The sequence below is a fragment of the Scardinius erythrophthalmus genome, assembly GCF_964197995.2.
Source record: "Scardinius erythrophthalmus genome assembly, chromosome: 20".
Lineage (NCBI taxonomy): Eukaryota > Metazoa > Chordata > Actinopteri > Cypriniformes > Leuciscidae > Scardinius > Scardinius erythrophthalmus.
Window position 1 is genome coordinate 2,420,107 of NC_138240.1, and position 24,237 is coordinate 2,444,343.

The 24,237-nt window shown below is 35.5% G+C and overlaps 2 protein-coding genes across 4 annotated transcripts in view; both read left to right on the forward strand.

Annotated features, from left to right (window-relative positions):
• Positions 1-5,669: 5,669 nt before the first annotated feature.
• naif1 (nuclear apoptosis inducing factor 1) lies at positions 5,670-9,472 on the forward strand. 2 transcript variants are annotated; one of them, XR_014028934.1, is made up of 4 exons: positions 5,670-6,208; positions 7,720-7,767; positions 8,031-8,650; positions 9,106-9,471. XR_014028934.1 is itself a non-coding variant. In XM_081348850.1 (3 exons), the coding sequence occupies exons 1-3, from the start codon at positions 5,785-5,787 to the stop codon at positions 8,501-8,503; spliced, it is 945 nt and encodes a 314-aa protein (XP_081204976.1). In that variant the 5' UTR covers positions 5,670-5,784; the 3' UTR covers positions 8,504-9,472. The 2 variants fall into 2 exon arrangements, 1 of the variants encoding a protein (XP_081204976.1); XM_081348850.1 differs by having other exon boundaries at positions 8,031-9,472.
• Positions 9,473-10,926: 1,454 nt separating this feature from the next.
• eeig1a (estrogen-induced osteoclastogenesis regulator 1a) overlaps positions 10,927-24,237 on the forward strand; it is a 38,575-nt gene continuing 25,264 nt past the window's right edge. For both annotated transcript variants that reach the window (XR_014028952.1, XM_081349135.1), the window contains exons 1-2: positions 10,927-11,048; positions 11,286-11,544. Coding sequence is in view for 1 of the 2 variants with exons in the window: in XM_081349135.1 (XP_081205261.1) it covers positions 11,399-11,544 (146 nt within the window). In the remaining variant the exon portion in view is untranslated. The remainder of the gene's footprint in view (positions 11,049-11,285; positions 11,545-24,237) is intronic.

The following is a 24,237-nucleotide window of genomic DNA, read 5'->3' on the forward strand; positions in this document are numbered from 1 at the left end:
TTGGAATGGGTATTTTATTTCCTTTACGCTCCAACCAAAACAGGTAATATCTGAACATGCAGAAGAGTTGAGTATCTGTGTAACACAATCCAGTGGATCTTGATAGTGCACTCATGTACTGTATGCAGCTTCGCATCAGGCTGGCCTTATGACTGAATTTGACTCCTGTGCTCTCTAAAAACTAATTTTAGCCATAAGTCACACGCAGGGGGATCACTAAACACATGCAGGGGGATAGACGCGGGCTTTGGGAGTCAGTACAGAGCTCTTATTTCGTCAAGCAGGGTTGAGAGAAAGACAACTGCTCCTGTGTGAATGATGTTTCATTCATTCAAGACCTTTATAGTCCCAGAGAGTGATGCAGCTCGTAAAGTTCGTCACATTTTCTGTTTCAGATTCACTGCAAACCATGATAATTTGGCAGAACTCAAAAATTTGAGGCAATCAGTTGACTACATTTTTTTTTACATTAAAGATGGTGAAAATCAAGGTATTAATGCTGTTTAAATGTCTATGTGGTGTTTTTAATACGCTTTAAGACAAACCATGTGTAAATTCATAAGTCGACACCATTGCCTAGTATTTCCTCCTTAAAACTGCAGTGAACCAAAGACAGTCTCAAAAACACGCTTTGAAATCGCTGGTGTTTCTGACGTCACAAACTACCTTGTAACCAATCAGATCAACGTGTGATCGTCAACCAGTGGATCTCTGAGCTGAGTGAGTGAGTGGAGGCGGGGCTCATTTGCATATTCATAGAACCGCACATACTAAATGAGGCAAGGGTGTCGAGTTACATTCAAGATATTTTATTGCATAATGAATTTTTTTCAAGGAAAATTAAAAGATCAAAAATGAGTTTTAATGGATAAAATGACGGAGGGACTTTAACAAAATCCAAGATTTTGTACTTACTCTACAGACATGTTAATAGCATTGAAATGTTGACTAAGCTAACTCATACAATTTGATTGCATAGATGTCACATTAACTCAAATCTTTTAAAATTAGCTATAACACACTAATCTTGCATGTGCTGATTTTATTGGCATAAAAATTATTCATACATGATTTTGCAGTCCATCCTAAATCTAACCAGGCTCGACTGTTCAACACAATACTGCAACATACACCCTAAATCCCAACACAACAGAAGATTAAACACTAACACATCTCTCCCTATATTCATCTTGTGCAAAAACACACAAAATAACACTTCTTTTCATAATGAATCCTCTTATGTTTGACGCAAAGCATTCTGGGAACTCTAAATGTGCTGCACTTATAATAATCATTTACAGTTCACTTAACTTTTTTACTTTAAACTTTCAGTATTTGAGTGAAATAAACGTATTTAATTCAGGTTTACACGGTTTCTCTGGAGTTTTTCTGTTTTTAACTGCACTGAAAACAATTGGATTTACTTTGAAACAGTTTTCACTCTCACACATAATTACAAAGATAGCACAATTAAACATGAAATATAGACAAACTGAAATATTTTCTTGTAAAACGTTCTCCAATAATCTTTGTTTTATTCACAACTTTGTATTTTGTCTTATTCTGTTAAGTACTAAAAATTATTCTTAAATATGGACGCGGCGTCTAACTGAAAGTGTTCTGAAAGTAAAAAGTGTCCATATTTAATTATACTCCAGTGTTTTAAAAGTAACATGTTCAATGCATGGCTTTCACAAGCATTAATGACCATATAGTGACAAGTTACATTTTACATGAGTTCATTATTAGTGTTAAATAAGCTTCATTTGAGTGTAATTTGGCTTGATTTGATGTCAGCTCAGTAAGAAAAATATATTTTTAGTAAGTCATGATCATCAGTGAAATATTGGCTTTTAAGGTGTAATTTATAAATGCACAAATACTCTGTTTCTAAGTACAAATATACAACGTATAATAATAAAATACAATTATTCAGGTACACTTTACAAATTGGGTCATAATGCTGTTCTGAACACAAGTTATGAAACAAAGTTTGTTTTTCAGGTAAACTTTCTGATCAATGGACTGGCCAATCGAGATAAGGCCAGTTCTAAGCGTTTATATGTCACATACATCCTTTGCATGAGGATAAACGGCTCATTCATAAAGAGCTCCATACATTCCAACTCAAAGAGCAATTAAAGGTGTACATTATTAACCACAGTACAGAGTTCCAGGACAGAAAGTGCTGTGTTTGTTTTGATCTGGTTCTGGATTACGTCTGATCCCTGAAGTGCATCCGATAAACTTTACCTGGAGGTCAGATTGACAGATGACAAACAAGATGTGTGTTACGTGCTATTACCTGCTTAAGTCACTGTTTGTCTCTCAATAACGGGATCAACAGAGATTCTGCTGAGAGTCTCAAACGCTCTTATCAACAGAAACAGGAGAAAGTGCAGTTTGTGTGAAGAAATGCTGTTGTTGAGTTCCTGATATCACAGATCGGCTTTACTGAGCAGAATACGGGATTTTCTATAAAAGACAACAACACATTTTCACAACTTAAGCATTCAAAGGTCAAGATTTTTTAATGTTTTTGAAAGAAGTCTCTTCTGCTCACCAAGGCTGCATTTATTTGATCAAAAATAGAGTAAAAACAGTGAAATATTATTACAATTTAAAAGAACTGTCAATATATAGTAAAGTGGAATTTATATCAAAGCTGAATTTTCAGCATCATTACTCCAGTCTTCAGTGTCACATGATCCTTCAGAAATCACTGTAATATGAGGATTTGCTGCTCAAGAAACATTTCTGATTATTGTCGATGTTGAAAACAAGCCTTTAAACAGTGTTGTGTTTTACATTTAGAAGTATACACATACACACAAGAAAAACCTCAACATTGTAGTTTTGACAATGCTGACATTGTCATGTTGATGTATTGCCAAAAAACAACAACATGCAATTCAGATTTTACACCAGAAAGCATAAAGGCCTGTATTAAATGACTGGCTGTGAGTGTTGGACTTTCATGCTCACTGAGTTTAGGCCGTAAGAACAAAACACAAAGTCCTGCCAGGTCTGTGAATACCGTAGTGAAAGACTATAAAAAGATGAGTTAAGAGCATCACAATCACTCACACAGTCTGTCGTGTGTTCAGCGTGTCTGTTGGCCAACACTACAGCTCAAGAACACTGTAAAGGTTGCAGTTCCTGAAGATGTTCATGTGCTGAAAGACATCATGTTCTTTCATCAGTGTAACCAACAATGATCTTTCAGTTCATTCTACAAACACATTTTCTAAATTGTACAGTGTACAAGTAACTCAACCAATAATGTAAAAAAAAGATCAACGCATTTCCACTGCCGTACTAAAGGAGATTATGACAGATTTACTCTATTCAAAGAACTTCATTTGCATGTCTGACCTCAATTTTGTTCCCAAATGTTTGCGAACAAGAGCCAAATTCTTAGAAATCGGCAAATGAGAACAAAAAAACACGAAATAAGGTTTAACTTCCAGTAAGAATGCGAGGGCAACCTCTGATACAATGTGTCAGTTTGAAACTATTTAGAATTCCAAACACTTTAGTTTTGATCGTAAACAATACGGAATGATTTACAATGTAACTGAATTCAAATGAGTGGATGATTCACACTTCAGAAAGAATCCTTACTTGGATGTTGTCAACACATCTTTAACAGCAGAACAGCAAAATATCACAGTGATCCATTACATTATATGTGATCACTAAAGGGCTGCTTGTGTGTTTGCTGCTGTGAGGAAGCGCCTCTCGTTTCACTCCAATCGATGACTTTATTCTAAGAATCCAGTTTTAATAAGCTATAATATAAGTTTGAATTCTCAGAACAGTCCTGCTTGATCTATTTCAGGCCATTATTTCTAGGAAGCCAATGTCAAAGGCATAGCCCGTTTTTATGAGATTCATTATTTACACAAACTATAGAAAAGCCCTGTTCTGTAAAAATTGCTTTATAAGTTTGCACACTTCCACAAAAACTGCTTAGAAACGCCACAGGTCAAATCTCTATAGACATGATGTGGACATATTCACACAAGCTTGACAATGCTGGAAAATCCTGTCAGTGTTTGTCACTTTGTTTTGCCAGCAGTCTGAGAGGATATAAGGGCCGCTGATTATTATGGGACACTTTTGGTTTCCTTGCCGACCGACCCATACAGGTACAGTCCAGAAACTTCTGCTCATTGGTGGAATGAAAGCACAGCATCTGAAAACAAGGCCTCAGAATTCACCTGACATCTGGATGTAATGGATGGACTTTTATTTTTGCACTAAAAAAGCATCTGTTGAAAAATGATTAAACAAACTAAACAAAATAAATGAAATGGATGGCATTTTAAAGTATACTACATTATTGATATTCTATAGTAATTTTTAGTATATGTTTCTTTTGCTGATTTTATAAAATTGTTGTGAAAAAAACCCTGCTTAACAGGGTGGACAAAATATTAACAGGGTGGAACAGTGGTGTAAAGATTGGATGGACGGATGGTTTCCTATCGCTCACGTACAACTGGAACTGGATTTAGATGGGAAACAATATTTAAAACATTGCCAGTGAACTTTAAATGCACTTCTTCAACTTTAAGCATAAAATAATTTAACAGGGTGATCTAAAATCAGCCAATGCACTGTCTCTATGCATGGTCTTTAAAACTGTAATTTTGCTGCTAACTTTTTTCATATTTCCCTTAACAGGGTGGACGTACTAAGGTTGTCCACATCAAATTTAAAAGATAAAATTGGTAACAGTTAAAATATCTCTCACTTGCCCAAGTTGTTTTCCCAGAAGTGATGACTGCTCTATGATGATGTCATTTAATTTGTCCAATTTTCATTTAAAGGGGAAGTAGTCAAAAATAACCCCTATACTGTCTATGAAAATAACAGGGTGAACAATGAATTGAGGGACAAGCCAAAAACTTTTATTATAATTTTTAAAATAAATGTAATAATACTAATAAAAAAAATGCATTGGAGAGAATCACTTGATATACCCAACAATGAAAAAAAAAAAAGGTAAATAAAATAATGTATAGCAAGTGTTGTATTTATTATGAAAATGGGTGACACAGGCCTGAGACAATGGTGATATGTGGTGGTTCAAAATGCGGTGAAATGTTTCGCTTTTTTTTTTTAAATCAATTTACGCTTAGAGTTCTGATTGTGTTATTTATGACTAGAATTGATATTGTTCAACATTTAAAGGCAGTAAGGTCATATTGGGGACACAAAAGTCTCTGAATCCCAGGAATTAAGCTACCCAATTATGTAAAAACTGCTTGTTTGTTCATTCAGCATTCTCATCAACTTAATTTTCATCAACTTAAATTTTTTAAGCCTTGCTCTCATATACCCTGTTTTACAATGTTATATTGATAAAAATCAGAACACTTTTCTCATAACACTCCCAAACTGAGTCACACATTCTACGTTTTATTCTGTAAAATATATAAACCGGTGTATATATATACACGTATGTTATTAAATAGCTCCCTCTTCTGGCTGAGAATAAGTCTAGCCACGCAAACGTAAGGTCTGATTGATCACAGTTTCCACAAATGGGAAGAAAGATCGTCATCGTCACTAGCGATTCTAAACCAATGGGAATTGTAAGAAGCGACTAAGGGGCGGGACTTCAGCCATTTGGGGCCGCATACGTTGTTGTTGGAAGAGAAGTCGATTCAAGAAGCCATTACGCTGCGCAATTGTGTCCGGGAGAAAAACTTACTATTTTTGCGTATTCTACGCAATTTTATAACCCCCCCCCCCTGCGTCCAATTTAAAAACATTATGGCATCTCAGGCCAAAAGGAGAAAAACGAATTTCTCCGAAAGGGAGGTGGAGATCATCGTAGAGGAGATGGAAAAGCAAAAACACGTTTTGGTGAACCACTTTAACGCGGGCGTCACGCACATCGCTAAGAACAACGCGTGGGTGGAGATTCTGAAACGCGTGAACGCCGTCAGCACCTGCCAGCGCGAGCTCGCCGAGGTCAAGAAGAAATGGTCCGATCTCAAGACGGAGGTGCGGAGAAAAGTGGCCCAAGCACGGGCGGCCATGGAGGGTACGGGCGACTGCACCTCCGTGCCCGTGATCCTGACCTCCATGCAGCAGCGGATCTGTAATCTACTGGGAGAAGCGACCATCATCAGCCTCCCGGCGGCCGAGATCGCGGTGCCCATCAGCTCCTCGGCCACCGTAACGCTCACGCAGAGTAAGACACTAGCGTTACCGTTGCGTAAACCTTACAGTGCGTAGAATCGCAAACAGCCACATACTTACTTCACTGCCCTTATTTTCACCCTGGTAAAAACACTTTAAGCCATGAACTACTGGTAAAAATTGATTTGAGCTGTAGATACTTCCCCACTTGATCAATCATTCAAAGTACATGAAGACAAACATTTTCTTGAAATGTTGATCTAATTAAGATCTATTTAAATATGGACTCATTTGCAGTCTTGGGTGTTACTCAGTACTAAGTTATTAATTTTTCTGTAAATACAGTTACTTATGATGTCATTGCATTATAGACTATAGAACAATTCTATATAAAACAATAGTGGATTAAACATCAGAATTTAACATATAATGTTAAAATGTAAATAATATCAATAAGTAGGCTAATGTAATATATATATATTATTTACATTTTAACATATAATATTAAAATGTAAATAATATATATATATATATATATATATATATATATATACACATAAACTTTCATTGCGTAGAATCGCAAAGAGCCATTTACTTTACTTCTGTTATTTTCACCCTGGTAAAACACTTTAAGCCATGAACTACTGGTAAAAATTGATTTGAGCTGTAGATACTTCCCCACTTGATCAATCATTCAAAGTACATGAAGACAAACATTTTCTTGAAATGTTGATCTAATTAAGATCTATTTAAATATCGACTCATTTGCAGTCTTGGGTGTTACTCAGTACTAAGTTATTAATTTTTCTGTAAATACAGTTACTTATGATGTCATTGCATTATAGACTATAGAACAATTCTATATAAAACAATAGTGGATTAAACATCAGAATTTAACATATAATGTTAAAATGTAAATAATATCAATAAGTAGGCTAATGTAATATATATATATATTATTTACATTTTAACATATAATGTTAAAATGTAAATAATATATATATATATATATATATATATATATATATATATATATATATATATATATATATATATACACATAAACTTTCATTGCGTAGAATCGCAAAGAGCCATTTACTTTACTTCTGTTATTTTCACCCTGGTAAAACACTTTAAGCCATGAACTACAGGTAAAAATAGATTTTAACTATAGATAGTTCCACACTTGATTTTTAATATGAAAATGACATCTAATTAAGATCTATCTAATTAAATATGGACTCATTTGCAGTCTTGGGTGTTACTCATTACCAAGTAGCCTAATTAATGACTAATTAATTTTCTTCTGATGTCATTGCATTGTAGACTATAGACCAACTCTATATAAAACAATAGTGGAATGAAAATCAAAATTTAACATATATATATATTCTGAATGTAGTATAATATTCTGTCAAAAGTTGTATTTTTTTCACCATGATTTTAGTAATAAAATGTTATATATATATAAATGTATTTATATGTTGAATATATATTCACATTTTGAGTTTACACTTTTACAAATGCATTGGAGGCTGTATAAATGTGATTGTCTTTTCACAGGCATTCAGCCAGCGGCCGCAGGAGCGTGCGAGATAAAAACTCTTGAAGGTATGGCTTTAGTTTTATACATGATCTTCATCTGAGACAATTTTCTGATTTTAATATTAAGGTTGACATGAAACGTAAGATACTGCAATACATGTTGCATTTTTGTATTGCGATATATTGTGATATGATAGATATTGTTACTGTAACAATATATATCACATACACCCCTAGTTGTCCATTATATATTGTGACACGATAGTTTGTGACCCCTTGTTGTCCGTTCTGCTTTGATATTGACTGAGATGTGTGTGATTTCGCCCCAGCGGACGAGACGACGTACCACACGCTGGAGGAGGGCATGGTGGAGTATTGCACGACCGAGACGCCGGTGACGGTCAGCGCAGAGGCGCCGGTGGAGATGCTGGCGGCGCAGGCCGAATGCTCCGCCAAACCTCAGGAGCTGAAGAGCCGAATCGCCCTCAACTCGGCCAGACTCCTGCAGGAGCACCGCGTCACGAACCTGCACGTGCGTGAGATCGCCCAGCACCTGGAGGACCAGAACGACCTGCTCCAGATGATCCGGCGCTCGCAGGAGGCCCAGGCCTGCGCTCAGGAGAGGCAAGCCCAGGCGCTGGAGGGCACGCAGGCCGCCCTGCTGGCGCTCATTCAGATGTTCAGACCCGCTCTGAAGGACCTGAGGAAGTTCCTCCAGAACACCAGCAGCACGAACACAGCAGAGACCGCAGGAGACGGACCGGGAAACGTGCCGCCAACCAAGCCTGAGGACGCACCGTAGAGAAGAGAGATGAGTGACCGGACCTCGTCTGGAATAGACTGTAAATTATTGTACAGCACTGTGCCTCAAAGAGTTTGTGCTTATGTGTGTGTGTGTGTGTGTGTGGACGTTTCAGGAAATTAGGACTTTAACGTGCATTTTAAAGAAGTGGCCTAAATCTAAAATGTATGGAAGCTTGTTTTCCGCCACAGAATAATAATAAAAAAGAAGGTAATTGTGACTTTTTAAATCACAATTGCAAATTGCGTGATATAAAGTCGCAATCTTTCTCAGAATTGCATGTTTATATCTCGCAATTCTAACTTTATAACACGCAATTGGGAGATATAAAGTCGCAATTACGTATTATAAAGTCAGAAATGTCAGATTAAACTCGCAATTCTGACTTTTTCTCAGAATTGCATGTTTATAACTCGCAATTCTGACTTTAAAACACACAGTTGGGAGATATAAAGTCAGAATTGGGTGAAATTAAGTTGCAGTTGCATGTTAAAAAGTCAGAATAATAATAATTAAGGTCAGAATTGTGAGATGTAAACATGCAATTCTGAGAAAAAGTCACAATTATCTTTTTAAATGTTTTATTCTGTGGCGGAAACAAGCTTCCATAAAAATGTCATATACGTTTTACTTTAAAAAGAGCATTTTTGTGCTTGAAGTGAAACTTCTTTTCAGTTTATCTTCAACTTGTGGGTTTTATTTTGTACATTTGGTTGCTTAAAAAGCAAATAGATTTTTTTTTTTTGTCAACATTATATTTGTTCAGCTGACCCTAAATTGAATGAAAGCATTGCATGCATTGAGTGCAAACGCCAAAATGTACAGAAAACACAGTTTCTCCTATTTATGTAGAAAATCGAATGGCTCCTTTTACAGGCCTTGGAAGACTTTGTGGAGGATTTTGTTTCTTTAGCTTTTGACAATAACATTTTTATTTATGTATGTTAAATAAAGAAACTCTCCACACACGTGTGAGTCTTCATTTGTGTTTTATTGATGCTAAAGCATCAAAAGTCCAGATGTCTGACAGGCTTTCAATATGTCCATGTACAGTAAGAGGCATCAATACAAAAAATACATAATTTGGAGGTATTAAATTATATATATTCTATTGGAAGACATTCTCAAATATGTCTTTAATTTTTATGCTGTTATATATTTTTTAATGGCATGTGATCAGAGGGAAGTGAAGACTTGTTTGAATTGTGTAGTCTGATACTACTTTGTATATTTTACACTTTTAGTTCTTTTTTTAGTGTCATTACGGGCTCAGTAATTCGTAATCTTGATATTGCATTTTATTGTTGTCCTTCGATTTGCTGGTGAAGTCAAACACTGCAGCCATTCACACAGTCTCTCACATTACAGAAACTCTTGATCCATTTATTTTTTAAAGCTAACTTATATATTTTTTTTACCTTGCAGTAGATCCACGTATCTACAGTTATGTTTTTATTTCAATTATATGTTGTTAATTTCACTTTTAATCGATCCCTACCCTAATTTAACAATATAATATGATTTCCTTTGATTTTTCACACTGCAGTTTGGATAAGTGTTTTTCTGATTACTGTTTTTGTGTTGCAGTTTTCATGTAGTTTACTTTCCCGCCACTAGAGGGAGACAAAATGCGCCATATTTCATCTGAGGGATTCATATTAGTGACATGGAGAAATTAGGTGGTTTCTTCAGTTCTTCTTGGTATAGGTGGAAGGGGGAAAAATCATATATATATATATATATATATATATATATATATATATATATATATATATATATATATATATATATATATATATATATATATATATTATAAATCATCATATTAGAGTGATTTCTGAAGGATCATGTGACACTGAAGACTGGAGTAATGATGCTGAAAGATTCAGCTTTGATCACAGGATATAAATTACATTTTTAACATAATTCACATAGAAAACCATTATTTTAAATTTATACAATATTTCACAATATTTCACATTTTGTTTTCTGTATTTTTGATCATATAAATGCAGCATTGAGCAGAAGAGACTTCTTTTAAAAACCTTAAAAATAGTAATGTGTGTGTATATTTATTAAATATACAAATAAAATATATACAAATAAAATAAATATATACAAAAAAAATATATATATGTATGTTTTATTGACTACTATATTACGATTAAACTGATAATATATTAATATATTATATATTTTATAAAGAACACAAAATTACATTTGGAGAACAATACAACCATTATTAGATATTTTTAAATGTTTAAATATTTCATATTTAAACATATATTGACAATATTAATAATTGTTATTAGCCTGAGAGAAATCAGTGTGTGTGTGTGTGTGTGTGTGTGTGAGAGAGAGAGAGAGAGAGAGAGAGAGAGAGAGAGAGAGAGAGAGAGAGGGGGCGGTGCTTCATTACCCCTATAGACAAACTAAGCACGCAGTGATCCAGGCAGGGACAGATTCAGAAGACACACACACACACACACACACACACACACACACACACACACAGAGATACAGGACAGACAGAAACACTACAGACGTGAGTTCACGCGATCAGCGTTAATGTTTCTAATGTTTGAAAGGTTGACCGTTTATTCGCGCGCGCACGAGAAAAAACCTGAGGCGATTGTTTTTTCGCGGGTCTGTGAACTAAAACCTGACAAAGAAACGTTTTTTTCCCCTAAATTATACTATAAGATAGACGTTTACATATTTGTTGATATGTTAGTGTTCATCTGCTCTCATGTGAGTTGTGATTTGTGTTTTCCCCCCACAGATGATCATCATGATCCCACAGAGAGAGTTTCCACTGCCAGATTAAACCGTCACACCGCCGTCAGTCCGACATCGGGTTTCTTCAGAGAGTTGGATCACTCAGAGCTCGAGTTCATGGCGTTTCTAGTGAAGAAGAAGAAGTTTAAGTTTCAGACTCATGTCACTCTGGAGGAGCTGACATCCGTGCCGTTTGTCAACGGGGTTTTGTTCTGTAAGATCAGGCTGTTGGATGGAGGAGACTTCACCTCTGCTTCCTCCAGGTAAAACACTTCATCATCTTCACCTTTTGTTTATTCATGTAACGTTAATTTAGTTCTGGGTGGTTTTATTGTACTGTTACCTACTGATGGTGAAGTAAAGTTATGGTCGGAGTGTTTACATTGTGCTTTTAAAAGAATACAATGGTTCTAACGTTACACCTGCACAAAGTCCTGAAAAGTAGCCTACCATTTCTTTTTTAATGTAAATACCATGGTGCATTAGTTTCAGTACCGTGATTTATTATAGTAACATACTGTGGTAATGTATTGTCACCAGCAGGACCCTCTTGCAGTGTTACATATTATTTATATTTATAGTTTTTTCATATTTTTAATTGTTTTATTTGTGTATTTTCTGTTTGCATTTTAAAGGTTGGCATTTTGTTGCATTCTTGTCATTTGTATTAGTTTTCTAAAGACATGTATATATATGTATATATATGTATATAACAGTTATATATAGCCTACACATATACATACAAATATATGTGTGTGTGTGTGCATACATGTGTACATATACACTACATATATTAAATAAACACAAATTTTTATGTTACATGAGATTAATCACGATTAAATGATTTGACAGCACTAGTTTTTATATATTTAATTTTATTTCAATTAATATTTATTTTATTTCAAGTAATGAAAATATATTTTTTATGGTATTAAATTAGTTTACTATAACCCTGCCTTTTCATTGTCAATAAGAAGTTTTTTGGCTGTATGATTCTAGGAGATTAAAACAATTTTTGTTACATTTTAAATTCTTCTAAACATTGGTTTTAAAGTAACACTCTTAAAGTGCTGTGGGTGGTTGCCAGGGCGTTGCTAAGATGTTTTTGGGGGTTGTTGGGGGTATTAATGAAGGTTGCTAATGACAGCTACTTGGATGCTTTCTGCATTATTTGAGGATTATGTCTGTAGATGATTGATATTAAAGGGGGTTGTTCTGATCACTAACCCTTGATATAAACATAATAGTTATGCTTATCTTTTTAACCAGCACTACTTCTCAGTTTCCACTGTTCTGATCTGCTCGTTTGAGACGGTTGCATGAGGATGTCGATTATGGCATGTGATCAGAGGGAAGTGAAGACAGACGAGTCTGTTGAATTGTTGTACTTTTTTTGTGTAGTCTGATACTCTTCGTTTTCTTTTTAGGGTCATTATGAGCTCAGTAATGGATTAACGTGTGTAATCTTGATATTGAATTTTATCGTTGTCCTTCATTTTACTGGTGAACTCAAACACTGTAGCCATTCACACACAGTCTCTCACATTACAGAAACACTGAGTTTAGGTGTCCTGTATATGGACTCGTAAAGAATGCTTGTAAAGTCAGTCTTAATCTATGCATACATTATAAAATCTTTATTTGAGCGTAAATCACAGGCGGTCAGAAAGATCTGCTGTCTTTTCTCCTTTTTGCTCATCGCTTTCAGAATAACAGGAAAGACTCACTATCAGTATCACTGTCCTTTGCTGTTTCACTTGAAAGTTAAATAAAATGCTTCCAAAAACCAAGATATGATGCAAAAAAAAAAGTCTTAAAAGGTCTTAATTTTAATATTTATAAGAAAATCATACAAGCAAAAGTGCTGTTTTCCCAAATATCAGCACGTTTGCAAATGTAATATTGATCTTATACAACAATTCAAAAGGCAAATAATATGTAAGTCACCTAATAGCCTATTATCTTAGACACAATATTGTCCGTTTTTTTGTCTATTATGCCAACATAAATAAAACAAGTTTCAGTTTCGTTACTGAATGAATCCACGTTTTTTTAAATGAATCATTCTAACGAAAGACTCAACGACTCACTTCTGCTTTGTCCCTGAATGAATCTGCCGTTTTGAACGAATCCTTTGACTGAATGATTCAATGACTAACTCGTTAAGACAATGATTTGTCGCCACCTACTGGCGATTTTAGTATAATTTCATTTTTTAGCTGATGAAGGAAGATTGAATGATGTTTATGTTTTCGGTCGTGATTGTAACAATAGTTTTGGTTAAAGAGATAAGAGATGGAATGTGTTAATAAATAGACGAGCGAAATATGAGATAACATTGTAAATATAACAGAGATAATCAGGCTTGTGCACAATTCAGAATTGAATTGAGAATGACTCCTTAATTCCAATTCAATTCTTGAATTTGAATTGAATTTGAATTGATGTCAAAAACAGGATCTAGAATTACAATTCGAATTTGAATTAAAGGAAGCAGAATTGCAATTCAATAAAAATTCAAAGAAATTCATATACATATTTGTATATTTAGATATGATTGCATTATAATATGTGGGGTGGCAGTGGCTCAGTGGTTCATGTAGGTTGTCTACAAACCGAAAGGTTGGTGGTTCAATCCCCGGTTCCACTTGACCAAGTGTCGAGGTTTTCCATGAGCAAGACACCTAACCCCAGACGAGCTGGCTGACGCCGTTGGTGGATGAATGTGAGGCTATGGTGCTTTGGCGGCCATAGGTCTGTGAAAGCGCTGTATAAATGCAGTCCATTTACCATTTAGTCACAGAACAAATAATTAAGTTTGATGTATTGTAATTGTAATTTTTTGGAACATGAATCCATTTCCCAGAATGCTTTACTTTAACCAAGTATTTAAAATGGTTGCTAAACAATTTGAGGTGGACATCTGTTTGAAAGCACAATTTGATGGGCAACACTGGACTTTTTAAGTTTCAGAAGTCCCTTACAACTTCACTCTGCACCTGTTGAGAGAATCTTTAGTGTTGCAGGAAAGATATTCAGACCAGAACGGTGCAGACTCAATGAAAAGGAGTTGAGGAGCTATTGAGAATTAGATGCAACAGTGTTGCTCAGTAATTTTTTGCATTGGAATAAATGATAACTTCATTTACAACAACTTTGTGTTTGTGTGATTACTTTGAAATGAAAATTACATTGGAACAAAACTAATTAAACAACACTGAGGGGGTAATTTATTTCAAGAATTTGATCAATATATATTTTAGAACAAAATGTATGCAGGGTTGAGGAGTAAATAGTTACGTGAAATGAAATTTCTGTTATTAAATTACAAAATTAAAGTAATTGTATTTAGTTGTATTACTGAGGTAAAATGTTTAATTCAACTAGTTACTAATCAACTTAAAACGAAATTGCTTTGCTTTGATAAAGTTATCCAAATAAAGTAATCCAAACCACATTTATAATGGGTAACTAATAACAGTAAGCAATAACATTTACAAAGTAACCTTCCTAACACTGAATGCATGCGAGACTCAACACATTCTTTCTGTTGTGTGACTGTGTGGAATTTCTTTGAATTGCCATGAATTTAATTCCACTTCCTGTCATTCCAATTCAAATTCCAATTCATGAATTGAATGGAGGCCAATTCTGAAATTCTGAATTTTGCACAAGCCTGGAGATAATGCAATGGCCGCTGCTCACTATCCACTTCATACAGCAACTCTTTTCCATCTCTATATGATCCAACATCACCGTCCAGTGTTTGCAGCATCTCACTGTCATGTCCGGGGGTTTGTGACTGTTTGATTTGATGCAGATTTCATGGTGACTTTGTGTAGATCTCAGTTGTGTTTGAATGAAGCATAAACTTTACCTGCAGTGTTTCTCCATCTGTGACGTTGCAGATAAAGTTGATACTGTCCTTGTACACTGAGTCTGAAATTTTCCTCATTCGGTGACTCTGAATTGTCAAAACACTTGCTACGGATGCGAAAAATGCAGAAAATCAAACCCTGTCTGAATTTTTTTTTAATTTTTTTTTATGACGGACAAAAGTTTCAGAGGAAGTGTGTAAACGTGATTTACACAACATGAGGTCATATTTATTTTGAAACATGTGAAAAGTTCGTGTGAGAATATCGGACTCAGTGTGCAAGGACCTCAAGTCAAGTCACCTTTATTTATATAGCGCTTTTTACAAAACAGATTGTATAAAAAAGCAGCTTCACAGTGATAACATGAAAATAATACAATAAACAAAGTATATTTAAATGAAACACAGCTGAGATCTCCATTTAGTCAATTGAGGCATGAATGAGAAACATCTGAGCAACACAATATTAGTTTGCATGGGATATTCGGCAAGAAAAAGCTCTGATTTTATTTTTGATGAAAAATACGAAGACAAATGTTTTGCACTTAGCAATAAGTCATTTGCATTAAGTCCAGGAACATGCTTTAAAAATAGTTTTGGTTTCATGCCGACTCGACTGAATTTAGTTTAATTCTGGTTGTGGTCTGGCACTGGTTCTCTCATAAACCGACCCGACCTCGTTTATTTCTTATCCTTTTAACATTCTCATTCAAGTCACACACATTCTCCTGTCTCACACACACACACACACACACACACACACACACACACACACACACACACACACACACCTCGCAGCACATAAACCGCTTTTGTCCTTGTTTGGTTGGCTGGAGGAAGTCAAATGTCCGCGTGTGGAGATGTTAGACAGAGCGAGACGTCGTGAACGTGAGTGAGAGGAACTTCAGATGAGACTGGTTCAGTTTAGCACTGTGTGCATGTCATGAGTTTGAGGATTGCAGGATGATGCTGATATTCCAACAGAAACGTCAGATAGGGAAAGTTGCTTGATGTTTTGCAGGAAGTTTGTCCCTTAATGGGGTGTTTGGATTCACACGGTTTCAGACAGACGACAGGAACATTAGACGGGAAGCAGGAAGAATGAGGCCATCAGCTGTTCTCAGGACAACACATTTGATGCATTACCCAATTTTAATGCTGGGTGATATATATCTAAATCATTAATATTGTAATAAATATTTTCATATTTTGCATATTTCGCTCTCTCTCTTTTATTTTGATTAATTCTTTACTTTGACTTTTTGACTACATGTTGACTAGAAGTATGTAAAATAATAGTTAAAATAAATCAAGACATGTTTTTCTACACTTTTTTTCCCCACAAAGTGAGCACAAGGAAGAATCACAGTTAATCATTTTCATTAATTTGCACCAATAAAACAATTCACATCCATAAACGGCATTCTTTACCTCCATATATTGCTACTAAAACATTTTAATACATGAAAAAAATGCCATGCATGCACTTCTGAAGATCGTTGCATCTGAATCAGTTTATTGACACTGACAGTTTGATATGATTCAACTCTTAACACCATTTTGTTGCCTTGAAAAAACAGCCATAAATGCTGGTATGGCAATAAAAACAAACACATAAACAAACTTAAGACCATTTCGAGAGACACTGATAAAACATCTTTGACTTTATGATATAATATCTGATCTTATTGTATATTTCTGCTGCGTTGCTTTTTGTTAAAGTTCTGTTCAGAGGAGATTCTCTGCCTTGAAATGTTTTTTCTTTCTTTTTTCTTCACAACAGTATCAAATGAGTTTCAAAAGATTTTTTTTTACATGATGTGACGCTTTTAAATAGTGTCTGACCTATTTTTACATGCATATAACATTTGTCAAAATACCTAGCAGACACATAAATGCAGATTGTTATAGATAGAAATGTAGTATTTTCTATGAATAGTATAGGCTCTCGTAGGAATGTTGGGTGGGCCGCATCATCGCCGTTACCCAGCCGCATAATTAGGAGGGTTTGGCCTGCAGTTAAATTAAAAGCATCACAATCTCATCCCTCATACGCCTGCATGAGCGCTGGGACAGTATGGCTTTAGACGGGTTACTAATTTCAGATTTCATTGATATTTATAGCAGATTCTTCTCTCTGTTATATAACACCAAAAGCCTCTCAGTTTGTCTTTACTGTAGTTCATAATCACCATGTTGTTCCAAACCTGTATGACTTTCTGGGACACAAAAGAAGGTAGTTTCATATGATGAAAGGGACCACCAGAGATAAAAGCAACATAAAACATAAACATAAAATATCTAATTTTTTTTTGTGTTGCATGTATTCATGATTTGGAGTAAACGTTGAATTTCTTCAGCATGCAATTGCAATCAGCAGGTTTTGGTGCTTTACTTTAATTGCAGGCTTATTTGTCTTCCGTGTTTGATCTATTACAGAACTGAAAGTTTTACCATTTCTGTAAGTGGAAACCTTTGTGCAACTTTTGGTTTAGGGCTTTTAGATGATTAAGGGAAGCAAACGTGACATGTCTTGAACTTTTCGTCCATACCGTTGTCCCTAAAATGCATAATTTGGGCGGTGTTTCTCAAAAGCATCGTTAGTATGTAGTTTTAAGGCAGGTCTGCTGTGCCGCACTTCTTGAAATCTTTACCATAATAAACGCAAACCACTGGGTGTATGATAGTGACCCCACAGCCGGCCCTTTCGCCACATGTGCAGTTTCCCTTTCATTCTGCGTGTTTTACTCAGCATGCACTCAGTTTGTAGGACCTGGCAGGCTGTAGTTCTGATTAATCAGTACGATTCAGCCACATGCATTGATGAATAATTCCTCTTTAATATTATATATATTAATATATATATATATATATATATATATATATATATATATATATATATATATATATATATATATATATATATATATATATATATATATATATTTTTTTTTTTTATTAGAAGAAAAACAATATATAACAGAAAAAAAACAAGTCAACAAAGGTAATATAGAAAAAATAAATACATACATCCTTAATATGTCAGCCATTTTCACATTTACACTGAAAATTAACTCTATGTATATGTAACTACTCTATATATATATTAATATTAATATTATGCATGCTGTGATGTTTTAGATCTAATAGATCTTTCTTTAGAAAAGTCAAAGAGTTCAAGTTCTCTTAAACAATAACTGTTGTCAGCAATTTAAATTTGTTGAAATGCAAAAATCTTGATTAGTCATTCATTAGTCAAGCATTTTTGTAATTTTTGTAATTGTATGTATTATTTTAAATTACTCTTAATGAAATGGTTCACCCCAAAATGTTAATTCTGTGCTTTTTTTTAATGTCAAGTCTCCTTTATTTCTATAGCGCTTTATACAATGCAGAGTGTTTCAAGGCAGATTTACAGTCAGTGACAAACAGGAGAATAATGCAGAGTTCAGGAGGAAAAAAGGTTCTCCTCTGGCCAGATGAACCAGCATGATTCAACGAACAGATGATCCAGTGCATTTTTTTAACTTAAATCAGCAACTTTCTTCAATATTAAATTGGTTGTTCAGACAACATTGTGAATCTAGCATTGGTTTTTATGTAGAGTCAAAATAATGCAGATGTTTAGTATGTTAGGGTTCACATATCCTTGTTTTTAGCTCATCCAACAGATAAGGAGAAAAACAAATAACTGCTGATTTGTTTGGGATCTGTGTAAGCAGATCTGGAAACTGTTGACCGTTAATAGCTGTATCTTCCTGACATGTTTTCATGTTCTCTGTGTTTCCATCCACCTATTTTTTTTTCCAGTCATCGTATAAAAAAACAAAACAAGATGTGCATACATTTAAAAAATGCGCATAACAAACTAGTGCACTGTTTTTATCTAAGAAACTACGATGGAAACACATTTACCAAATAAATCCTTCGATGTGCGACAACAAAACTCATGTGACTTTGCCTTAACAGCCTCTCAAATGTTGGATTGGTGGCTCTGAAACGCCTGAGCAAAAGTCTGTCATCAGAATGATTTGGTTTAAATCCCTCCAGAAGCGTCTCACACGATTGCGTTCCCAAACACCAGCATCCGAACGCAAGAACATTACAGCGTTCATTACATTTTGTCTGACGCTCTCATTTATAATGGAGGGGAAAAAAGCCACAACTTCCATTTTTATTACAGATATTTTGTGTCAGTTTCTCAGGAAGTACCAATTTTGTTCTCATGAACACGGAATGGAAACAATGTTTTATGCAATATTCCAATCATAAACATAAGTCTAGATGAAAAAATATTAAAGTAATGTAGCCTATGCATCAAACATGCACATATGTCCTGCTTTCAGATCAGTCTTCTCTCTTGTTTCTTGCCTGTCCTCATTACAGTGTCTATTAGGGGTGGGCGATATATAGCCTCAAAATTATATCACGATATTTCAAGAATATTTGCGATAATGGTATTTATGACGATATAGACTTTTTTTTTTTAAGAAAATGTTCTTATTATGTTTCTCTCACCTAAATGTTTGCTCACTCATTGCGTTTTTACAATGGGGGTAATTTTGTTGTTAAAGGGTTACTTCAGGATTTAGCATTAAGCTTTTTATTAGTAGAAAACCTGTAGTATTTTCGAATTACCATGCTTTCCCCCCTCATATCCCCCTGAGAGGAGAGATTTATGTATTTTTTGTCTGGAAAAAATCCTCCGATGACGCAAAAATCGTCATTTTGCGTCATCGGAGGATTTTCTGTCCAGAGGCTAAAGACTACAGCCAGTAGATGGCGTTGTTCCCCATGTTTTCAACCCGCCCATACAGGGTGGGATCTCACTCACAGAATGTACACAGTATCAGCCGTCTTTCTTTGGAAGCTAAGCTAGCATGCTCTTGTTCTGTGGAGAAAGCTGAATAATAGGAGAAATCTGAGTAAGTAGGGGTTACCATCTTCCTTTTCCCGGACTTGTCCGGCGGGCGAGACTGTTAAAAATGTCCGGGATTCGGCTTTTGCGTTCTGCGGTCGCCATTCATTGTTTACATGCACACCTCTCGTTTCAATCTAACTGAATTAATTCCGATCGGTGAATCTGACTGTAGTGTTTACATGAACGCTAAACAAGTGATCAGTTGATGTGCGTTTTAACATTGCTAAGAAAATTCCCGCTCCTCCGTGAGAGATGCGAGACCCGGCGCGTCTCAGTAATGAAGCCACCGGCCTCGCGCCGTCCTCCCGCGGCCGTCAGCCTCGTCCTGCTCGCCACAGTAAACATGATGAATGGCGACTGTAGAACGCAAAAGCCGGATCCCGGACATTTTGGGTCTCTAAATCCCTGGCAAACTCATCACTTACTTAGGCTAGCCTTGTTGTTTTCAACTGTGCTCTCTAACCGGTAGGCGTGGCCTCCTAAGGCAGCGAAGCAAGTGCATTCTGGGAGTTGTTGTCTTTCATCCACATAAGCCAAAAATACATTTTCTGGCTTTTCTCAGTCTAGAAAGCTCCAAATTCAAAAATTTCTCCACATTTCTTCTACTTAAATGACCTATTTTAAATACACATTCATCTTCCCAGAGGTGAAGTATCCCTTTAAGAGTTTACACAACACAAGGAAGCTTGATTTCAATCAGTGAATTAAATTGAAAAAAGTAGCAATTTCTACAAAATAATAAAGATACAAATAAAGAAAAACGTTTTTGGGACACTAACACTGTATTCAGAAATACTACAGAAACTGATTAATCAAATGTAAAATAACAGTCTTTTAGTTCTAATTTCTGACTAAATTAAATACATTAATTCTCATTCCTTATAATTAAAGCTTTTTTTGTTTTGACAACAACATTAATGACAGACACATATGGCTACTGTCATTTTTACTGCTGTCTGACAGACTGTCACATGTGTTTTATACATAACCGACTGTGTTTACGAGTATACTTACCAAGACTTTTGACACAATTTAGCATTTTTTTCCCCCATTAAAGCGATATAATCCGCGAAAAATAACTTTTGTTACCCGGGCTTTACTGTATGCATGCACGCAGTAAAAATTTTCATGTAAAAATGTATACCGGTATTACCGTGGACGGTATGATGGCACATCCCTAGCATCTACACAGAGAGGACATGTCCGTCTCATCTAATTATCTGCTGTTTACCAGCAACATCAGAGAAGTGGCCAACATCACTAAACAACATGGATGAGAGGCTTCGGATAAGGTTCAGTCCCTTCGGAGCAAGAGAAATCCCTTGTTGCAATTAAATTTGAACGTTGAACCTCACAAACATGATCTGCTTTGTATCCTGCAACATAAGCATGATGTTTGAAGGCCATAAACCAACCAAACAAGCCTGAAATGGACTTATCATGATTCAAAGCGGATATCTTGCTTGCTCTCGTAATTAGAGACGTGGCTTTTATGCTGTAAGCAGCTGGCCGGGTCAAAGGGTCAGTCGCTGGCCTTTACGACTGGTTCTTGCAGCTCTGAACTGTAAGCATCTTTGTGTGGCTTGCGTTATGTAATCACCCGTTTGGATTTATCGTTCGCGTTTTGGAGGTTTCACTCCCCGATGTCCGATAGATATAAATCCAGATTGCTCAGAACAAGAGCTCTTTGGAAACAGTGACGTACAGTTTTGGACTTTCTCTCCGTCCAGTTTTGCGGTTATGCAACTGGGTTTGTAAATCATGCAAAGTCAGCTGCCTGTTCATAGTTGTGCTGTGACCTTTTGACCTCAGCTTGTTAAAAGTCACATGTGATCTTCATTGATTGACACAGATGAAAGGGTTCAGACACAGTTCAGAACGGTTAGAAGAGAGGTTTTGATAAAGGGGTTTGAGTGATTAATTATCAGTATCTAACCTGATGAAAATGTATTTATTCAATGTTGTCTACATTATATTGCATCTGTGAACTTTTGTAAAGATACGTTTAGCCATTAACTTTTAAATGCATCATTATATTCAAATTGCAAACACATGAGGAGAGTCTCCGCATGAAAGACCCACGACTGGCAGATAAACGTGCAAATACATTTCTCTCTGAAACGGTAGGAAATTAAATTAGATTGAATGTAGGATTTTAACTGTGACAAGATGATTGACAGGGCAGTTTGCGGTGACAGGATGCACGCGACAGATCTGTCCGTTAAGATGACGAAATATTATGTCCCAAAGCTTGCCTACTCTTTTGCTACACACTCAAAAGTATGTACTTTTTCTTCACAAAAAGAGTACATACTTTTAGGGTGTAGTATAAGTAGGCGAATTGGGACGCAGCATGTGTGAGTGCAAGCTGTTGTAGCTCCGCCCCCTGTGCCGGGAGCAGCAGCTCATTTGCATTTAAAGGGACAGACACAAAACGTTGTGTTTTTGCTCACCCTCAAAAATGTACCATTTTAACATGCTATAAAAAATATCTCTGGGGTATTTTGAGCTAAAACTTCACACACACACACTCTGGGGACATCAGAGACTTATTTTACATCTTGTGAAAAGGGCATTATACCACCCCTTTAATTCAATATTTATTGATTTAATTCAGAGTGAAATGTTTATGGATAATGTATAGTTTTAACCTCAGCGACTGCGCATGGATAGTTTGATGTGTATTATACACAAAAATGAACATACACAAGAAATCTCCTGTTTCAATCTGATTGACTGATTGATTGACAGCCATTTTGTGCAGGCTCATGTCAGTCCGCTGGGAAACTCATGTTAACACACTAAAAAATGACTCTTCTGAGGAAGAGCTAGTCACTGTAAGTTTGACTCGTTCATGAAACTGAATCTTTAAAAGATATTTGTTTTGTTTTGCTTAGTAGAAATCAATCAAGATGTGGTCAACAGAACAAAAGTCTCTAGTCTACATAATATGTGACTTAAAATTGAATAGAACTTTTTTTCCTGGACTTGTGGCTCAAATTCCACATTGCATAAATGGTTTAAATGGTTCATGTGTTTGCAATTTGAATATAATGATGCATTTAAAAGTTAATGGCTAAACGTATCTTTACAAAAGTTCACAATGCATCTGCAGATGCAATATAATGTAGACAACATTGAATAAATACATGAAGCAAAATAGTAGAAAATATTAGGAATTTCTTATTTTTAGTGTATAATGATTTTTATTTGTAGAAATTAATATAATTTATTTGGTCAGAGAAAATACTTTTTTACAATTTCAATCTCTCCTCAAAAAACCACCCAGAACAGACTACTATTATTAGAAAATATATTTTTTTATCATTAAAAAGGGGCTGTCAATCGATTAAAATATATTTAATCACGATTAATCGCATGATTGTCATGAGTTAACTAATTGCAAGTTAATTACAACTTATTTGCACTTTTTTATCTGTTGTAAATCTGTACTCAACATGGGCATGGACAAATATGGATGCTTTATGCAAATGTATGTTTATTATTAGTGAAACCATACTCAACGCAGAGCATGAAAATGTTAATATGTAAATTGCGTGAGAATATTTCGTCCATTAGATTGAAAGATCTGAAAAAGCCCATACATTTACCCGCCTATAGACCCTCCCCTCGAAGAAATCAGGACAGAAGTGATAGAAAGTGGACAAAAGAGACTGATTAAAACACCAGTGTCTTCCTCGTCTGCTTGTGATCGATCGACCAAAACGCAGTGTTTGGATCCTGATGGGATTGAAGTGAACTTTATTAATCGAACTTCCTCTCCAGAATCTGATTTGGCCCGTGTGCCTGGGTCCGGTCGGATGTCTGAACACAGCTGGTCCTCCTCATCCGACCTGGAGGCGAGCGGGTTCAGGCTGGCACAGAGCGAGAAAGATCGCTTTATTTATTGGACACGCCGGCTATCACTTCCTGTTTTGATCGGCTATCGCTTCCTGCCTTGTTGAAAATGGAATTAGATACATTTGTAATCAGAAATGTAATGCCATTTTCACAGTGTTTTTCACAAGCTGGAGATGATTTGTGCTCTAATCTACACTAGACATGACAATATTTAATTCTTGCATATGTAAATGTGTTAGGCTCATGATGTCTGTTGTCCAGCAGTGGAGTTACTTTGTTGATTGTTGCATATAGATT

Excerpts from the sequence above, each read along its gene's own strand:
- naif1 (XM_081348850.1), top strand. The coding sequence starts at position 5,785 with ATGGCATCTCAGGCCAAAAGGAGAAAAACGAATTTCTCCGAAAGGGAG. Across the intron at positions 6,209-7,719 it reads CACCGTAACGCTCACGCAGA|GCATTCAGCCAGCGGCCGCA; the intron begins GTAAGACACTAG and ends GTCTTTTCACAG. Across the intron at positions 7,768-8,030 it reads CGAGATAAAAACTCTTGAAG|CGGACGAGACGACGTACCAC; the intron begins GTATGGCTTTAG and ends ATTTCGCCCCAG.